This window comes from Triticum urartu, chromosome 2A, assembly GCF_056163025.1.
Source record: "Triticum urartu cultivar PI428250 chromosome 2A, HENAU_Tu73, whole genome shotgun sequence".
NCBI lineage: Eukaryota > Viridiplantae > Streptophyta > Magnoliopsida > Poales > Poaceae > Triticum > Triticum urartu.
Window position 1 is genome coordinate 30,173,284 of NC_141874.1, and position 20,147 is coordinate 30,193,430.

The 20,147-nt window shown below is 45.6% G+C and overlaps 2 protein-coding genes and 1 pseudogene across 2 annotated transcripts; all 3 read left to right on the forward strand.

Moving 5' to 3' along the window:
* The first annotated feature begins 1,239 nt into the window (after positions 1 to 1,239).
* Positions 1,240 to 3,683, forward strand: LOC125540738 (dirigent protein 23-like). Its single transcript, XM_087540665.1, has 3 exons — positions 1,240 to 1,655; positions 1,768 to 1,963; positions 3,603 to 3,683. Exons 1-3 carry the CDS (start codon positions 1,285 to 1,287, stop codon positions 3,681 to 3,683), a joined length of 648 nt encoding a protein of 215 aa, XP_087396791.1. The 5' UTR covers positions 1,240 to 1,284.
* A 2,283-nt stretch (positions 3,684 to 5,966) lies between these two features.
* Positions 5,967 to 9,242, forward strand: LOC147983205 (uncharacterized; annotated as a pseudogene).
* An 8,661-nt stretch (positions 9,243 to 17,903) lies between these two features.
* On the forward strand, positions 17,904 to 18,410 carry LOC147983206 (uncharacterized). Its single transcript, XM_087540666.1, has one exon. It carries the CDS (start codon positions 17,904 to 17,906, stop codon positions 18,408 to 18,410), a length of 507 nt encoding a protein of 168 aa, XP_087396792.1.
* Positions 18,411 to 20,147: the final 1,737 nt, after the last annotated feature.

The following is a 20,147-nucleotide window of genomic DNA, read 5'->3' on the forward strand; positions in this document are numbered from 1 at the left end:
CCACCGCCCAAGCCACAACAGCCGCCAGCCGCCTCATAGACGAATGCCACCACTGCGCGACTGCGGAGCCTAATCCCAGTGAGGTACATGAACTCCACCAGGATCCAGCCCAGATCCGGATGGAACCGAGCCAAAGGCAGCCCGAGAAGGCTGACAAATTGCCCCAGCACCGTCCAAACAGGGGAGGCCAAGGCCAGCCCACCCACACCCACTTTGCTGGAGGCCGGCCCTACCAAGCTAGCCGGCACCCCCAGCCCACGCCGCCCCAGCCCACGGCTACTGCCGCCGGATCTGATGGCCCTGGCCCAGCCAGCCACCCCACCACGCCGTCACGCCCACCCCACGAACCCGCCACGCAGCCGCTGTCGCACCGCCACCCCGAGAGCCCAGCCACTCGAGGCGCCGTCATGTCACCCTACGGGGGCGCCACGCTCCCCGCCTACTCGTCGCGTCTCGCGCCACTACCACCAAAGGAGGAGGGAAAAGGGGCCTGCCGCCGATGATGCCAATCGGGTTTTCGGCGCCCTCCGGCGGCGGCGAGGGGAGTGGAAGGCAGGGAAGGGTGCGGACGTTAGCGGCTAGGGTTACGCCCAGCCCGCCCGCGAGAGCGACCGGGGCGCGTCTTTCTTTTTCACACGGGGTGGTCTACCTCTGGAAATGATTAGGTGAGAAAACTACAGGCTTCTCCAGAGGCGTCAACACTGGATGTTATGTTCAAAATCATTTAAGTGGCAAGTTGGTAACAAATGTGTTCACTGGACCATCATTCTTCAACGGCTGTACTATATTTGCGGGGAAGACACGGGAGCGGAGCAGTATTCGCATGCAGTAGTAGCAATGCAGCTCTAGTGGTGTTCTTGCCTTTTCACACCAAGTTTCCTAGAAATAATGTAAACTTTGTGAGTCCTCTTTTTACAACTTGGAAAATGACCAGGTCTCAAACCTGTAGGCTGGCTGGCTATTCTGTTCGTGATAATTTCAGTTGCAAGTCGGTAATAACTGTATCAGTAGAGGGACCATTATTCATTTCAATAGCTGTACCGACGTCCAAAGTCTTCCCTTTTCACACCACGTTTCGCCTCCTACGCATTACTGCACTTGTATACCCGTGATCTACTAGACAGATGCATGGTTTGTCTTAAAGGAAAGTGATTTTTTTTATGGCAGAGTCGAAAACTAACTCTATAAATATGTTGTCTCTTCCACTCATATCTCAGTACCAAAACTCATACCCGAACTAGTAGACATATCATCATCCTCTCTGCAAGTTCGAGAATCCTAGTGATGGCCCGTGCTAGCCATGTCGTGGTTTTCCTTGTCTTCTCAAATTTGGCCATAGCCATGGGCGCCACCCTTCCTCTCTTAGATCCTTACGTAGGGAAGTGTAAGAGTAGTTGTGAGGAAGAGCTCAATCTATCTTTGTACCTGCACCAAGTTGTCAGTGGAGCAGCCCACAACCAAGAAGTAATTCTCAGCCCCGGCTTTGCTAATTCGTTTGGTGTGATGGCAGTTAATGACTGGACTATGCATAACACCACTGATTCCACTGCAAGTATCATTGCTCGGGCAAAGGGAATGCATATCCAGGCTACCCAAAGCCAGGCCAATGGCGAAGCTTGGTTTCTTCCTTTCAGCATGGTCTTTGAGGACTCCAGGTATATCCATGCAGGTTTAACCATGCATGTACCATTTGCAGATTAAACATATGAATATAAGTTTTATTATTTTAAGGTTGACCTTTTCTAATTATAGTTGCACCATTAACAGCTTTGGCGGGTCTACATTACAAGTGATGGGGACAATTAGTGGCGCAAATGGTGAGTGGGCTATTGTGGGTGGAACAGGAAAACTGTCGATGGCACGTGGTACCATAAAGTTCACAAAAGTTCAGCCAGAGAGCAACCCAAACACTGAGAACTACAGAAAGATTGATATCCATGCATTCTACACACCCTCACCGGCTGTAAGTATAGTTACTCTTTGAATTAAAGAATAATTGTCTTATATATGAATTTATGTGAAGTATGGTAGTCATATTCATGCAATTACGTTCATACATCTATTTATGACGCAATCATATCTATTGCTGTCAAGAAAAAAGTCTGCATGAAAATATATTCTATTTCTTTGACATGAAAACGTTATTAATATTTATTTTTAAATGGGGAATGTAAATAAACAAAAGATTCATCTAGTCAAACTAATTATGATATTTGTAGTCACTATTAATGCTCTTTCTATGATGAAGAATAAGTTATTTAATCTTGGTCTTGTAAAATTCATATTATCTTGTTTGATTACTTACTATGTGGTCAGCTACTGATTTATTTATCTGTTTTTATAGGTTTAAGACATGAAGAATACGCACGTGCCACATCAACTGGAAATGCAAGCCAGCAATCTTGCATAAATAAAATATGTGGCTTCCTTTATGGCTGGTACTAGTAGCTAGTCGTAATATGAATATCGGTGAAGTCTTTACTTTCAAATAATGCATGTGTTTGTGGCATATCATGAAAAATCTTATATATACATCCATCGGGCATTTACCATCTCTGTAATATTGGAATGTATACTTTAATTTGGAATCTTATATTCTTAATATATTCTATGGAAGAGAATTAAGGATTTGTCCTTTTATGTTCTTACCCTTTTCATATTCGATGCATATACGAGTTATCATGGAATAAGTCCATCAAAATACAATTTAATTGTCGATGACCACAAGTCATGACTTGCCACATAGTTTCTATAGATTTCGTAGAAGATTACAAAAGCTAAATTCTAGGCAATCCCACGCGTCTCCTTTATTGAAAAAGTGTGGTTTGGTGTAAAAAGCTAAAGAAATTGAAGTGAGGAGTACAGATGCATGTGTACTAAACTCTTTATTTTCAAATCCTTGATGAGGTCCATTAGCGGTAACTTGCATTGGAGAGAGAAAATCAATATAAATGCCCCAAACTACTTTTCTCATGAGGCACCTGTATTCATATGCCACCATAGTTTATTGCCCTTAGGTAGCTGCATGTCGGCAAGAATAAAGGCCGGCCTTACTATTGTAGGTAGTAATCTAGTAATCATGTAGTGTAGGCCAGCAGTGATGTAACACTAATACATGACGTAAGTGCTTATGTCAAGCAGCTTGCAAGTCGGTTTGTAATCTCCTATAAAAAGGACTCGAGCCCTGCAGTTGTAACCAAGCATTTTTCAGCCTCAGTACAAGGTAGAAGTAGTAGTGCAGTTCAGCTACTAGTTGGAATATACGAGAGATACTCCAGTTCATCCGTGTGTGTGCAGTGTATGTATTGGAGCTTGCACTAGCTGTAGTCTAGAACGTCGTTCCTATACCTACCCAGTGGTTCATGCCTTGGTCCAGGTCACCCCTTCATCCATGATCCGCTGTTTGAGGAGAGGTACTGATGGCGTTATACCATTGAACACCACGTCGTTCCTGTGTTTCCAGAGCATCCAAAGGACTTGTAGTTTTCCGGTTTTGATCAAGTAGGTCCTGCCTGATGCATCAAGTAGGGCAGGCCGCGCGCCCCGGTCTGAATTGCTACTTCTAACTGTTGAAACGTGAACCTCGTTGGTGTTCCTTGTAGCTTACTGAACTCTGCCTCCTCTTCCTCCATCTCATGGCGTGGTCATGTTCTTCTTCGGTGTACGGTGAAAAGGATGTGTGAGGCGGTTAAAATGAAACTGGCTATGGAACCTGCAACTAAAATTGAAATAACTGTACTGTGTACTTTTCTGGCTAGGGGTCCTGTGCTTGATGGCACAGCAGCGGCTAAGTCGGTAGGACTTGGTGGTTTTGTTGAAAGAGGAGGACTTGGAGGTGAAGGCGGTAGATTAATCGGCGGGCAGAAGACTACCTTCAAAACACTATCTTCACCTGAATACTTGTACCCCTTTGCATCAAGGGCACTAACAGAGATAAGATTTCTCTTCATCTTCGGAATATACCGAACATCTGTCAAAGTTCTGATTATGTCATCAAACAACTCTCTGGTAAAGTACATTCTTAGAACTATTTCCGTGGTGAAAAAAGCCAAAGGCTACATATTAAAGTCAACCAACCTTTACATAAACATCTTTAAAGATACCGAAAATTAGACAAATATCCTTGAAAATCGACGTTGTATACACTTGATGACTTGAATAAAACTCAATGCTGCCTTTAGACCTCTGAAATACAATCAGAGCCGAGGAAACAATGACATAGCGGTCAAGAAGTCGTCGGTCGGAGCCAAAAGACATCAGCGACAACAGTCTCAAAAAGATGCTTCCACCCTGAAGAAGACAGCGCCGACGAGGGCTTTGACGACCAATGTGGATCCGGGAAGATCTAACGTTCCAAACAATTAAAAGTTGACCGAACATCAATGGTCGGAGAAGAAACTAGAAGAATGAGATACGAAATGCGCTCATCCACTTCGTTGGACGACACTATTGAAGACCACCTACAACACACAAAGACAAAACCAGATCTGCTGCTCTAGCAGCTGACCCTTCCCTCACCCCCACCCTCATCTTCATCATGGACGAGAAGCAGAGCTCACCAAGTGGACTAGGAGATCGGGGTCCTTAAACCTTAATCTGCATGGTGCTGCCATCACCACCACAACATGGCCTTTAGGGAGCGAAACCTTATTCGTAAGAGACCTAAGTAAATCACCACACCGGAGATCCATCATTCCCACCACCTCCCCCGTCGGATCGACAAACGAGAGAGAAGGAGACGATGGCCTCACCGACGGGGGCGGTTGGAATGGGGTCGCCTCTCTTTCCACGGGAGAGAAAAGGATATGTGCATTGCATAAGCGACTTGCACCGATTGACGCTTAGAGATAAATATAGATTGCTTTATTTAGCGGTTCTCCTGCTTATATATTGCTCACACACCATGCGTGTATCGTGTATGCAAGTAATTTATTGCTTATTCCGCTACTCCGCCGTCGAGAGACTGCACAGGAACAATATATCTCATCGGCAAGCGGGTACACCAGTCGACCTCTCAGGCTCTTACCAGCCCAATATAACTGGTACCACGCCGGCCTTGGTGTCGAGCCCAAGGAGTTCCCACACGTTTGCCGACGATCCCACCTCGTTGTCACGGCAGTCATGGCACTCGTCCACGACCTCGACGAACGCACTGCGCCCGGTCTGCGTGCTTGTGACACGGAACACGATGTGGCACCGGGACCCGCCTGCGTACAGCTTCTATCACTGTGGAAGATGCCGTCGCATGATGACGGCCCGCCGCGCTGCTCTCCCCTGTCGAACCCGTTCAGCGTCATCACCCCTGGAGCTTGCCAGAAGAAGGCGACGGACGTCTGTGGATCATGAGTGTGGTGCTGGCTGACGGCGGACGCCACCTGCAGGAAAACAAGTAAGATTGCCGACAGCTTAGCAGCGTTCGCCCTGTGTGTTCTTCTGTCAAGGCTGAGCTTATGTATGCTGGTGTTGCAGCCTGGAGACAAACAGCCAAGCTAATGGATCTTGTCACTCGTGATTATTATATAGCTGTGAATATGGGAGCGGCTATAGGTCAATCGACTAAATCTTACAATGTGGTCAGTCGATTCCTAAAAAGAAGAAAATGAAAACAGACAAAAGAAAACTGACTGACACAAAAATGGGGTCAGTCGATCAGCCCATCACAGAAAACAGATATTCAGCCTTCTTTTTCCGTTTGTTTCTGCCTTTAGTGAAGCCCAAAGCTAAACGGCTAGAACCCGATAAGAAGAAAACCCACCCCACTCAAAAAACTGTACCCACCTCACGCATAGATCACTAGGTCTTCTTGCTTCCTCCTCCTTTCCCGATCATGAACCAGAAACAACATACCCGCCGCCATGGATGCACAAACAAAGGTCAGATTCTCCTGTCCTATGAGGTCTCCATAGATCCCCCCCTCCCCCCCCCCCCCCCCCTCCGACTGCCCAAATATGTAGCACACCGTCACCATGGATGAAGCTTCAGATCCAACCAAAAACAGAGATCTAATGAAAGGAATAGGGAAAAAAAGTAAGAAGAAACCTGCAGGCAAGATCCCTCTGGTCAGTCGAAGGTAAACCATGATTTGTTCCCCCTCTTCATTACTTCTGTCTTCACATTTCATACCCTCCAAATTTGTTAAAATGGTGTGACAATAAAACTAAAATCAGAAATTGCAAGAGGATTGTGCTAGAAGATAACCAGAACACCTAAATGCATAATTGAATGTTAGATATAGTTCATAATCATAAGCAAGTTTATCTACAGCAGCAAATTCCAAATATATCTTCTGCCTTGACATTTTGGAGGCATATAGATCAGTAATTGGGATGTTTGTAAATCTACTACAAAATAAACGCAACACCTCCCTAAAAGCAGAATTAATAATTTCATAGGAAAATACAAAATAATCTTTATCATTAATTCTGAATAGACAGATTGACATGAACGAAGAAGTTAAACTACAAGTAAGGCAGAATTAAAATAAATCATGATTACAACTAAATTTGCATCTTGAGAGAACTAAACTTGCAGTCATTGTTCAAGAGCAACGAGAAATACAAGCATACAAGCATGCAGACATATCTACAAGATAACTAGAACATCTCCCATGGATGGCAGAATTAATAATTACACAGGACAAACAAATGATGTTTTACATTAATTATAAACATACTGATTGACATGAACATTGAAAGTTAAACTAGAAGTAAAGCAGAACACCCCCTAAATGCAAATTGTAAAAAAATTATGACTAGAACTAAGTTTGTGTCTTCAGAGAACAAAACATGCATTAATTGTTCAAGAGCAGCAAAAATACGAGACTAGGAACATGCATATATAACTACAAGATAACTGGAACACCTCCCGTTTTAGCAGAATTTATATTTTTACAAGACACAAAAATGATGTTTAACATTAATTATGGAATGAACAAAAAAAATAAACTACACTTAAGGCAGTACACCTCCCTAAAAGCACAAATTACAAAATTCATGATTAGAACGAAATTTACAACTTCAGGCAACTAAACTTGCAGTTATTGTTCAAGAGCAACTAAAATGCGACACTGTGAGCATGTAGATTTGTCTACGAGATAACCATAACACCTCCCTAGAAGCAGAATTTACATTTGCAGAAATTATGTGTAACATCAACTATGAATAAATACATTGGCATGAACAAATAAGTTAAAGTGGAACAAAGAAAACACTTCCCTAAATTTAGAATTTAGAAAGATTCATGATTACAACTGAATTTGCATCTTCAGGCAAGTAAAATTGCAGTCATTGTTCAAGAGCAAGGAGAATGTGAGAATGAAGAATGACGAGAAGACAACAAGGTAAGTACAGGTTTCCCATCTTTTAGTATTAACAAAACATTTTCAAAGCATAAAAATATAAAACATTGATTCATTTTTTGCAGGTGCTGAAAAATTCAGACGAAGGAAATGAACATATGCATTGGGGGGAAAATGCAGTCAATCCAACCTCCGAGGTTAGTTACATTCTATTGAAATTATTTTGATGACAGAACAACCAAAAAGTCTAATCTGTGATTGAAATTTGTATTACCAGGATGCAGTGCTTGCACGAAGCTATGTGGGTCAGGAAGGTCAACACTACATAGGAAAAAAAATTAAGTAAAGATGTGCAGATATAACACTAGATCATACTACATCTAAACAAACAAAAAAAATACGCACATTTTGCAGGTACATATAAAAGAGGTGTAGTGATAACTTGTTATGATGAATATTCTGCAGGACTTAATTGATGTTCGGTTTGGAAAGCAAAGTGTCCAACTGATTAATGAGCTGCTAGCACCACACAGAGCCACACAGTTTTACACAGAACTCATGCAACAAATGATTGTCATGAGTCATCTTCAAAGTGACAACATGGCAATTCGTATAACAAGTTTCACTTCACTCTTACAAGTAGGCATAAATACAGAGGTATGTGCAATCAATAAGACTTATATTCACAACTTGATTCCAGTTCGTTATTAGAACTGTGAAACATTATAGTACCACTAACTAAAGATAATAACTTGCAGGATCAAAATGTCATGCTAGAACAATGAACAAGCAACCTTTTTAGCATAATGTGCAGTGGGAGCAATATTCAATACATGAATTAGCAGAACTGCAAGGTTACTATGAAGATGAAGATGAAGCAGATGAGTGTACTTATGAATGTGAGAGAGATCCAAATGAAACTGATGCAGAAGAGGATTACTAGGAACAAAATACAATAAGTTGTTATTAGTTGTGTATAGATCATTTTGATTCAGAATTGCACCAAATAGAGCAAAGTTGGAACAATTTTGGTGCAGTTAGAGAGAAAGAAAATGATCTGTTTAGTAATGAAAAAGGACTTTCCCAAAGCAATGAGCAAGTATTGCAAGGGCCCGATTACGTAGAAACTACAGAAACTGAAGACACAAGTGGTAGTGATGAATCAGAGATTGAAATTGAGCAACAACAACATGGAGAAACAAAAATAAACAATTGCGAAGTCGCTCGCACTGTCGAATTGGCAGCCTCTAAGCAAGAGGATGAGAGCAAATATGTGTCAGACAATCATAAGAAATCTGACAATACGAACAAAGATAGCAGAGATGAAGATAAGTTATCTCCGGAGGATATAGAATTTTCCTAAAGAATGAGAGCATAAAAAAGGCATTGATATTAAGCCAGGAAGATGAGAGGAACCATATGCCAGCACTGGACATGACATTTGAAACTGATGTTCATCCAGGCAGATTCTACAATGAATATGCAGCTATCACGGGATTATCAATACAGAAAACTGCAAACTATAACTGGCAAAAGAAATTCGTTGAAAATAACAAAATGACTAGATTTACCATGAAATGCAACAGGTTTGCCAAACCTAGAAACAGGACAAAACCAACAGCAGCAGTAGCTAAAGAAGAAAGTAAAAAAAAGTTATAAGAATGCACCTACTGACTTTGAGAATACGATGTACATAAGAAGGAATTACACAATTAAAACAGGGTGTCAGGCTCAAATGGTTGTAACCAGGAAATTTCAGCTTGGACAGTGGGTGGTGACAACGCTAATCATTGAGCATAATCATGAATTTCAGAAGTGAGGTTCCTAAGGTCACACAAATATATCACTGAACAAATACTTGATCAGGACTTGCAAAAGAGTAAACACACCAACTAGAAAGACAATGGAAATAATGGGCGGAAGCAAAAAAACACAGTTTTTTTAGGGAAATATTTTTTTGTGTGGATTTTTTGTCCAAAAGCTAAAAAAGACCTGTGGAAAACTGAAAAGCCAAAAAAACCAGGGAAAAACTATCTAAAAAGCCGAAAAAGCTTATGAGAAAAACAAAATTCATAGGGATCACCCCGAGCGCGACACATGGTGATGGCTAGCCCACCACAGGTGACCCTTACGGGGGTTCCTGAAGGAGTAATCTTCCGTTAGTTGCTCCCGGGCACACTAGGTGATTCCCCCACGTGGTCTTTGGGAGCTGCCAAGGAAATACATTATGTTGCCCAAGTAATGGGTCAGGGACACTTGCAAGCCCAGCTTCGAGAGCTCATGCTAGAATTTTTGCTTTGCCAAAAGAAATGTGCATACTAGAAAATGAGATGTCTCCTCTGATAGCAATGGGGGAAAGGGCACCACCACCTACACCCGTACTGCTACAACCGGTGTTACACAAATATCCGGAGAAAACTCTCCGGACACTTGACCCGATAAAGGTGAAAAGGAGGAGGCGATGGTCTCTGGCAAATCTTAGGGAACCGACGGAATTTGAGGACGCAAATATGATGGAGTGTTGGTGTTACACTATGGAGGAGAAGTTGGGATCGATCAATGACAACAATGTATGGGAGGTCATCAATATTTCCAACAACCATAAATCAATAGAGCTTGAGTGGGAAATTTAAGATCAAGAAACATATTGAAGGGAATTGTGTGAAGCAGAAAGCGAGGCAAGTAGTCAAAGAGTACGTGCAAGAGAAAGGTGTAGGCTTCAAAGAAGTGTATATTCCCATTGCGAGGATTGAATCGGTAAGATTGCTCATAGCTCTAGCGGCTCAATGATTATGGAGGATACCTCACAAGGATGTAAATTCCACATTTTTGAACGGAGAGTTAGAAGGAGAGGTTTATGTGAACCAACCACCCGGATTCATGAAAGAGGGATAAGAGTACAAAGTACTGAAGTTACACAAAGTTTTGTACGGGCTACGAGAAGGCCCTCGGGCGTGGAATATCAAACTTGACCGGACAAGGCCCTGACCAGTATATCAAAGATAGTACAAAGCAGCAGTAAACCACATTCAGAAAATATAGATCATCTTCTACATCCTATGGCACTAGGACGAAAATGGGATCCTTATCTACGACATCTTCTTGCATCTTAGAGAATGGAAGTGAAACAATGCTTTCCTGGAGAAAATGTGAGGTAACCCACATGTCACCGTCTTCCTCCACATATCCTAATAATTTGCCATCAATGTCACAGTGCAACAGATGCCAATCAAGCTGGATCATAAGTTCACGCTCGTTAAGCATTGCCATTCTGAGCGAGTTAACTAATGAATCACACAATAGAGGTGCTGCCACCACTGATAGGTTGACCAAGTACTTGAAGGACCAGATCTCAGCCACATAGTCCTGCATCACAAAAACATCTATGTGGAGGCCATCACCGCTAGTGCACAAAGTAAGAGTGCCGTCCATCTCTAGCAACCACGCCCAAGAGGCTAGCTCGACAGGACGTCGCATCAACCGGAATGTCTCAACTATTATGTCGAATACCATTATGTTGTTAATCAAGTTGGAGTCCTTGCCCAATTTCCAATGCAGGCAGCCACGGTGGAAGACCAGTGCATTATGAGAGGAATCGGGCGACACCTCGAGAGACCGCAACGAGATTGGCGGATGCTGGATGCACCTCTGCTCGTCAGACCCCACTGTCAAAACAAAGAAAGTAGTTTCAGAATCATTCTTATTTGTCCAGGTCCGGGTCCAGTAGAGGACACAATATTCTCTGGATGTTTGGTGGTAGTAGAAACCAGCTATGCTGGTTCCCGAGCCCGAATGAAGTTGCCGCAAGAGAACACACTGCTGGTTAGCTGGGTTGCATGCATGGTAAATGCGTTTGGCTGTGGGGGACAAGATGGAGACGAGGAGGAGGCCATCACACGCGGCTTGGAGGTCCAGCATATTGTAGTTGCCTTTGCTGTCTGCGGCGTGCCAGAGGATGCGCTTGTTAGGAATAAGCCACGTCACAATGATGATCAACACGTGTGCGCGTGTTGGTCGAGTCCAGAGGCTGGTGCCGCACCGTGCCCATGGCGAATGAGCCCTGCGTGCGTGCGGCCGGAGCCAAGCAGCAGCGTGTGGCCGAGAGCAGCGGCTGGGTCATGCATGGGTGAGTTAGTTGGCGTTCTCATGGAGTGAGTCATCTAGTCATGTGTATATGTAGTCAGCCGGATCATTAGCTAGCGAGTTATCTAGTCAATGGTTACATGCATGGATTAGTTAGTGGGGTACCGAGTCGGGTGCATGCTAGAGTGATTCCAGGGTAGTTAGCTTTGTGTGTGGGTTCGTGAGGTAGTGGCCGAGTGTGCCGGTCAGCCGTTTGTGCGTGCATGAGTTAGTGGCTGGGCATGGCCTAGTCTCCTGTGTATAAGTATCACTTGAGTTAATGAGAAAAGCAGCTATGAAGGCTGGAGAAACAATGTAGCCACGGTGTGATCATCAAGGGAGCCTCTTGGCAAAGCTTGTGTGTTCTTCCTTGGTGCATGTGTGCGTGGGTGTGTGGGGTTTCTTCTTGTGTGAGGCAAGAGGTAGAAGAAGATCGGTGTCGCGCGAGGCGGCACCAACAATTGGTATCATGAGCTTGGTGTCTTGGGCGTGCTTGCGGTGCCGGAGGCGTGGCAGCGATGGCGGTGCTCGCCGACAGCTGCACGACGGAGCTCCGGGCCGTGTGTCGGCCCATGAAGGTGGGCGGCGTTGTGGCTGTCATGGCGCATGGCGGAGGCGGCGCGGGCGGTGACGTCGTACGTGCGGCGACCGCGGAGGCCGCCGAGGCGCTGCGTGGTGGTGCGGCGGCGCAGCACTGGGTGGCGGCGTGGATGCACTGCATGGCGGCATGGAGGCCGCGACGGTGCAGGGCAATAAGACGCGGCGGTGACCTGGACGCGACCGATGTGTGTTATGGGTGCGCACTGGACGCGTCGGGCGCGTCGAGACCGCGGGCGCGCGTACGAGCGTGCGGTTGACGTTGGAAGGAGGCGTATGTCGCCGTTGTGCTCGAGTCCGTGCTCGAGTTCGGCTACATCCTTCCGGCGTTTGTCGCTGGCGGCTGCCATGGGGGACGTGGAGGCGGCGCGCGGTGAGTGCTGTCGGGCTCCTCGGGCGCGTCCGATGCGCGCGGGACGTATTGGTGTGGTCGGACTCGTCGGGCGCATCAGGTGCGCGCGGGACACACTGGGGCGGTCGGGCGCGTCGGGTGCGCGCGGGACGTGCGGGGCACCGAGGAACGTCAGACGTGTGTCACCGACGGAGAAGGAGCTCGGCGTGTGTCGCCGGAGTCGTGATGGAGTATGATGCGACCAGCATCGTTGCGCCAGGTTGGGTCCGTTGGCTGGGTCATACTCGTGACGACGACAACGACGTGAGCTGCAACAACTCCGACGACGGCGAGGTCATGGCTTAGGAGGTGAATGTTAGGAATAAGCCACGTCACAATGATGATCAACACGTGTGCGCGTGTTGGTCGAGCCCGGACACTGGTGCCGCACTGTGCCCATGGCGAATGAGCCCTGCGTGCGTGCGGCCGGAGCCAAGCAGCAGTGTGTGGCCGAGAGCAGCGGCTGGGTCATGCATGAGTGAGTTAGTTGGCGTTCTCATGAAGTGAGTCATCTAGTCGTGTGTATATGTAGTCAGCCGGATCATTAGCTAGTGAGTTATCTAGTTAATGGTTGCATGCATGGATTAGTTAGTGAGGTACCGAGTCGGGTGCATGCGGGAATGATTCCAGGGTAGTTAGTGTGTGGGTTCGTGAGGTAGTGGCTAAGTGTGCCGGTCAGCCTAGTTTGTGCGTGCATGAGTTAGTGTCTGCGCATGGCCTAGTCTCCTGTGTATAAGTATTACTTGAGTTAACGAGAAAAGCAATTATGAGGGCTGAAGAAACAATGTAACCATGATGTGATCATCAAGGGAGCCTCTTGGCAAAGGTTGTGTGTTTTTTCTTGGTGCATGTATGTGTGGATGTGTGTGGAGTTTCTTCTTGTGTGCGGCAAGAGGTAGAAGAAAATCGATGTCGCGCGAGGCGGCACCAACATGGTGCTGGCAGTGCTAGCATGGGCACCTATGCCGCGGAAAACTGCAAGCTGACAATACGTGTATCTGTGTACGAAGAAGGTAGGGAACGAGGGCTGCCGGCGGTGGTGTGCCATGATGAATTCATGGGTGGATGTGCCACTTAGCCACAACTTGCGGACCGCACGGCAGCGGAGGGCGTCCCTGGGCGGAAACCGCACCAGTATCTCTTCTATGACGATCCAATCGGGCAGGTCTTCGAGGACGGTCACAGCGCTGTTGTCAGACATGGCGATTGGTCGCGGGAGCTGCAGCCGACGAACTGCAAATTAGGCAAGCAATTAATAGATATTCAGAAAATCACGGCACGAAAGACAACTGCTCGTGAATCAGACTTGTACAAAAAGAAAAGTACACAATGGGGAATCAAGTGCAAAAAAATAGGGAGGAAAGTGATCTTAAACTCTGGTAATATATCCAGAGTTTGGAATGATCCTATTAGAGATGCTGCCCCCTTGAGAGATAAATTTCCAGGCTTATTCCACATTTGCAACTATCAGGAGATTACTGTTGCTGAGTTTATAAATTTTGAGGGTGATGACCTGTTTAGAAGAAATTTGCATCCTCCCCTTACGGATCAGTGGAATGATCTGGTTGAGGTGGTTAACTCCTGGCATTTATCTGGTGAAACTGATTAGATTAGTTGGGTTTTGGATAAAAAAGGTAAATTCTCGACCAAATCGGTCTATACCTATTTGGAAAGGCCTCTGGCTGGATGTGACTATAGATGGACCTGGAAAGCAAAAATCCCCCTCAAAATCCAATTTTTTCTTTGGCAAGTGTTCCAGGACGCGGTTCTGACTAGAGAAGTCATGAGAAGGCGTAACTGGGCAGGCAATCCTAAATGCTCATTCTGTAATAATGTGGAAACCTCACAGCATCTTTTCTTTACTTGCCCTGTTGCTCGGGTGGTATGGAGGACGGTTGGATGTGTGCTGGGCACGTCTCTCTGTCCAAACAACATTTGGCAGTACTTTTCCTGGTGTTACATTTTCCTTCCTGCTGGGACCAAATTTTACACCTCTGGTTTGGCAGCAGTTTGTTGGGCGATTTGGAACAATCGTAACCAGCCTACTTTTGAACATAAAGATCTCAAAAGCCCCTTTAATGTGGTATATGCCGCTTGTGGTTTTTTGATGTACTGGGCAGGTTTGATGGCTGGTGATGATCGGGAGGCCATGGAGCGCGGAGCCAAGATGCTCAGGTCCAGTGCTTCGATGATGATGAGAATCTGCGCGGCTCCAACCAACTCAGCTTTGAACTGATCCCCTTCTACATCTCTTCGAGGCTCCGAGCTTTCGTCTGTCAGGATAGGCCTTCACTCCTGCGCGGGTGCTCTGTTTTGCTCGTTTGTGAGCCTGTAAACTTGGTGGTTTTAGACTGTTTCGGGTTCCTTTTGGAGCTTTCCTGTTGTTTAGGTCCTAGAGGTTCGCGCGATCACAGGTGTCATTGGGTTTTCGCCCTGTAATGTGCTGCTCGATGACGAGTGCTCATGGCGGGTTTCTCAGTGGTGCCTTGAACTCGCCTCCCCTTTCTAGCTTCCTTATGTTGCTTGTGGCTTTTGGGTCCGTGGTGTTCTGAAGGGGTCGAGGCCCGGTTCAAAAAAAAAAGTGCAAAAAAATAGGTACGTCAAGACGCTGCACGGCCAATCTTCTCACATGCGCCGGGAAGGAACAAGAAGGCAGTCCGGCGATAAATCCGCGGCGATCCGGAGAGCAAACGGCGGAGAAGGTGTCTCCGAGGTGGACAACAACAAACAATGCGCTACTTCACGGCGACTTAGGGTTTGGGTGGGTCTCTTCTGTCCCGGTTCATCGATTCTGGCTAAACTCGTCAACGACTCATGTACTGTAGATTGGGCTTTTATGGTTCCCCCTTGGGCCAGTTTCTACACCGCTGCATCTTCGGTTCAGATCCGCGTTGATTCTTCAAAAAAAAAAAAGATCTGCCTTGATTGGTCCGCCACAAGATACTACTGTTTTTCCCCTAAAAATACTAATGTTTTACACGGTGGTGAAGACATTCCGGAACATGTCGATGGCAAGCTTCCTGACCGAGATTGGATTTGGTCTCGAACTAAGGCAAAATCTGAATTAAAACACTTCATGGACATAGGATCGACTGGACGAAAGGAAAAAAAACATGCACGATCACTATGTAAATCAAGAAGACAGTGCTGAATTGAGCAGCCAAACTATGTTTTATCGCACTAACAAATATCTGTGTCAACTAGCTCCATACTTTTCGCAACAAAAAAAAATTAGGTCCATACATTTGCTATGCAATACCTACTCAGCCAGTGAAACTGGAAGTTGATTTTCCAGACAAAATGTTGTAATAACTGATTATCAATTGAATACAGACTTCTAGGTTTTCTTCATGGCTTTCTGATTTGAAGTTGCTGGAAAAGGACCTCTGTGATCGGTTGATCATTAGTCGTTTTCTTTAAGGTAAGTAGGGGTGTCTTGATCGAAACCGAACTTCAATTCCACCAAGCTCAGATTCTATGCAGCAGTGGGGAAGACCCGTTTATACTTTTTTTGAGAATTCCATGAGAACCAAAAAGAATCTTCCATCAGTGTCATATCCACTGCTGAATCGTCTGTCAGATAACACAGATACTTATCGGAAATACTCCATGTTGTCTAAATAGAATGAACGTCCTCCGTGTTGTCTTCCAGCATGACCATAGTTTGCACTGTCCGCACACACAATCCTGATAAGTGTGTCCCTCACTGAATAACGCGGACAGCCCGAGGTGTTTGTCACGCATAACGGGAGTCGCGCCATAGTTCATCTCAATGCTTATTCATCTAAATAGACTACCGATCTATTTGCCTTAAAAAAATCAGAGTAGTTAACAACCTGACACAGATCTGGGCAAGAACGTCTTAGGGAAGGACAAAGTGGGTTCTAGAAGCACAATGCCCTTTTGGTAACATCTTGGAAGTATTCAATTAATACAGCAAGAGCCCAGAACAAAAGGTCTTAAGGAATAATACAGCACTCTCTTAACACAAACTCAGAGTTTATAAGGTTCAATATTCAGAGCTGCATAAGTGAATATTTGTAAGGTCAAAGATCACCTCTTAAATCCTAAGAAATTTGATATCTTACTTATTATATGCCTTTTCCAACTTTGCGCATGTTTCAAAGTTTTAACATGATTCTCACAATTTCATAGGAATTTCAACATGAATCTTCAGACCTCGTTTTATTTCCCTATTTACATAAAAAAATCATCAACTACGAATTGTGATCAGCCTGAATGCCTGAATCTTGTGGCCTGTTTGTGGCCAAGCCGATACGAGAAAACCGTTGCGAAACATAGACTTCAACTGCTGTTGTAATCAGAACTTACACATAATTTAGCAACACGAATCAACACAAGTTCAGAGAGAAAGTTGGAGTACTGGTTTTCAGACACAAAAATATAGATCATGCCTGACGTATAACTGCAGATTGGACAGTTGCAACACAGCTTAATAACGTCGCTCACCTATCAGAACCCATCAGGAGTTGTAAGACTAGACGGTCCCAGAAATGCTATATGGCAATCTGAATGAGATAATACAAATACGAGCATATTTAGGAACCGTCGAAGCATTTGGAATTTTGTTTAAAAGGGGCCTCGCGTGCCACGAGCTCCACATCGACACCTGTTTTTCTATCAAAAATATCGGTAGAACCTGAACTATGTACATGGAACATAGAATTTTTTTTCAAGAAGGAGGTTAGAACCCCCGGCCTCTGCATCAATGTGATGCACACTGCCCTTCTTATTTATGATTATGTAGAGTACATGGAACATGGATAGATCTGTGTATCCACCTGTCTTTGTCGCTGGATTTCCCTTGTAATCTGAATTTCATGTTCAGAAATTTTTTCGTGAGGTTTTCAAAAGCATATTGCATTATGTCAGCCATTTCATTTTGACTGATTATGCCAAAAGAAGCGTCTTATAGACATGTACATGCACATATCATGAAGTTAAGTTGGTTCAATCTTTGGGGTTTGATCACTATGGACTCTACAAATAAAAGCAAGGGATTATGATTCCGATGTGACATTTCCAACATATGTATTTTTAATACTGGATTATTAACAGAATATGTAGCATACCGAGAATTTAAACCTTTAATGTAGAGAGTGTTTGTCAAAAAAATTACCACATTAGGGGTATGTGTCCCACGGAACTACCACATTTTGAAAAGTGACAGAAAACTACGAAAATTTCTTAATTTTGTGACTAAAAACTACCAAAAATGTTTGATGGCCGTTTTAGACGATTTAAACATGTTTATGATAAGCAGGAGCCACATGTCGGGGCTGATGTTGCAGGCAAGTTAGTGCCACTTATTTTGACCGTTAAGTTGACCGGTGGGGCCCACACGTCAGCATCAACTTCTTCTTCCTCGTCCCCCTCTCTCTATTTTGCATTTCAACAAACACTTACTATGCATCGGTGACCTCTGCCTTGCCGTTGGCACATACCACCATCTTCGGGGGCCTCTCCGCCCTGCTGATGGCATCGACCACCATCATCGATATCCAGGGTTGGCGCTTCGTGTTCCACCTCGTGGTGTCCATCATCGCCGTCATGGGCGCCCTCATGTGGTTCTTTGCCATCGACCCCAACTTCCGAATGGATGTAGCATCAGCGGCGGAGAAACAGTCCGTGTTGGACGAGGCCAGGGAGCTGCTCAAGGAGGCTAGGTCAGTGATCCAGATCCCGAAGTTCCAAATCTTCGTGGCACAGGGCGTTAGCGGCTCGTTCCTATGTTCGGCGATGTCGTTCCTGTCCATGTGGCCGAAACTCATCTGGTTCAGCCTTGGGGATACAGTCATCTGCATGAGGGTCTTCGCCATCGTGACGTCCCTGGGCGGCCTTGTCGGCGGCAAGATGGGCAACGCCCTCGCCCAGCGGTACCTGAACGCCGGGAGGATGGTGTTGTTGCAGATCATCGCCGGCTCTGGAGGTCGCGTGTGGCCGCAGCCTCTGTCGCGTGCAGCCCACCGAGCACCGGCGTGAACGCGCTCCTGGCGGCCACACCCTCATCTCCTGTCTATGGTCGTAGAGTCAAAAAACGTCTTACATTATGAGACTGAAGGAGTAAATGTTTGTTGAAATGGCACGTAGAGAGAGAGGAGAAGAAAACACATGGATATTTTTTTGCTACAAAGGCCATGTTATTTTTTACGACAAAGGCCATGTTACATGTTTTTTTGCAACGTAGGTCCTGTGGAATTTTTGTTGCAATAGAGGTCTGGTTATAGTATTTTTTATTACCGAGACCTTGCTGCAATTTAATTATTTTCATAACAAAGGTCATGTTACAATATTTTTTGCAATAGAAGCCTTATTGCGGAAAGGATAGATCGTGGGAGCCAGGTCCACCACATCACATGCAACGCGTGATGTGCAACCAAGGCGGTGGACGCGAGCACGATAATCTACGGGCTGAACCATATCATTTCCCAGAAGTTCTCCTCTTCTTACGACTTGGAAATAACTAGGTTTCGAAACAGGCTTCACCCATTTTATATAAAAACAACCACCGTAAACAATACACGTCAGAATGATACAAAGTGGTTAGGAACCTCATACAAGCCGAACCATCCAGCCGCCGCACCCCGAAGCCCGGGTGCCCGAGGCGCCGCCGTGTCGCCCTGCGGGAACGCCGCGCTCCCCGCCTGCTCGTCGCCTCTTGCGCCGCTACCACCAAGGGAGGAGGGAAAAGGGGCCCCAGCGCCGTCAACGCCAGCCGGGCTTTCGGCGCCCTCCGGCAGCAGCGAGGGGAGTGGGAGGCGGGGAAGAGTGCGGGGAGCGGCGGTGGCGCGTCTTTCTTTTTCACACGTGGTGGTCTACCTCTGGAAATGACTAGGTGGGAAAACTACAGGCTTCTCCAGAAGCGTCATCACTGGAAGTTATGTTCAAAATCATTTAAGTGGCAAGTTGGTAACAAATGTGTTCACTGGACCATCATTCTTCAACGGCTGTACTATATTTGCGGGGAAGACACGGGAGCGGAGCAGTATTCGCATGCAGTAGTAGCAGTGCAGCACTAGTGGTGTTCTTGTCTTTTCACACCAGGTTTCCCAGAAATAATGTAAACTTTGTCCTGTTTTCACGACTTGGAAAATGACTAGGTCTGAAACTTGTAGGCTGGCTGGCTATTCTGTTCATGCTAATTTCAGTTGCAAGTTGGTAATAACTGTATCAGTACAGGGACATTATTCATTTTAATTCTTTTTTTTTGAAAAAGGAGGTCAAGACCCGTGGCCTCTGCATCAATCGATGCATACAACCATCTTTATTTATTATTCAATATAGGTCTAATAAGAACATACATCAAGCCACCCGAAGCCACCACTCGATAATGTGGAGTGCTCTCACTTCCCATATCTAAAATTGATGCCGTCGTCGATCCATCCACATAACGTATCGGAATCCACAGCCGGTGTAGCAAACCTAAAGCGTACACCACATGCACACGTTTTAGACGCCGCCACCATAATCAAACCGAGATCTGCATCATCCTTGGCAGTCCGTTCATCCGTCGACGTCACCATGGCGCCCAACGGCGCCACCGCCCCGCGCTCGTCTATCCAGACGTGAAGATTTTAGAAGATCTGTCGTGCGTAGCACCTGCCAACCAGGCATTACACAGCGTAGCACGTGTGGGCCAGGCATGACTTGACATCTCCATGAAAAGCTTCGTGTAAGACAAAGCCGTTCCTCCTCCTGCCTCTGTCTTCCAGCTCTGCT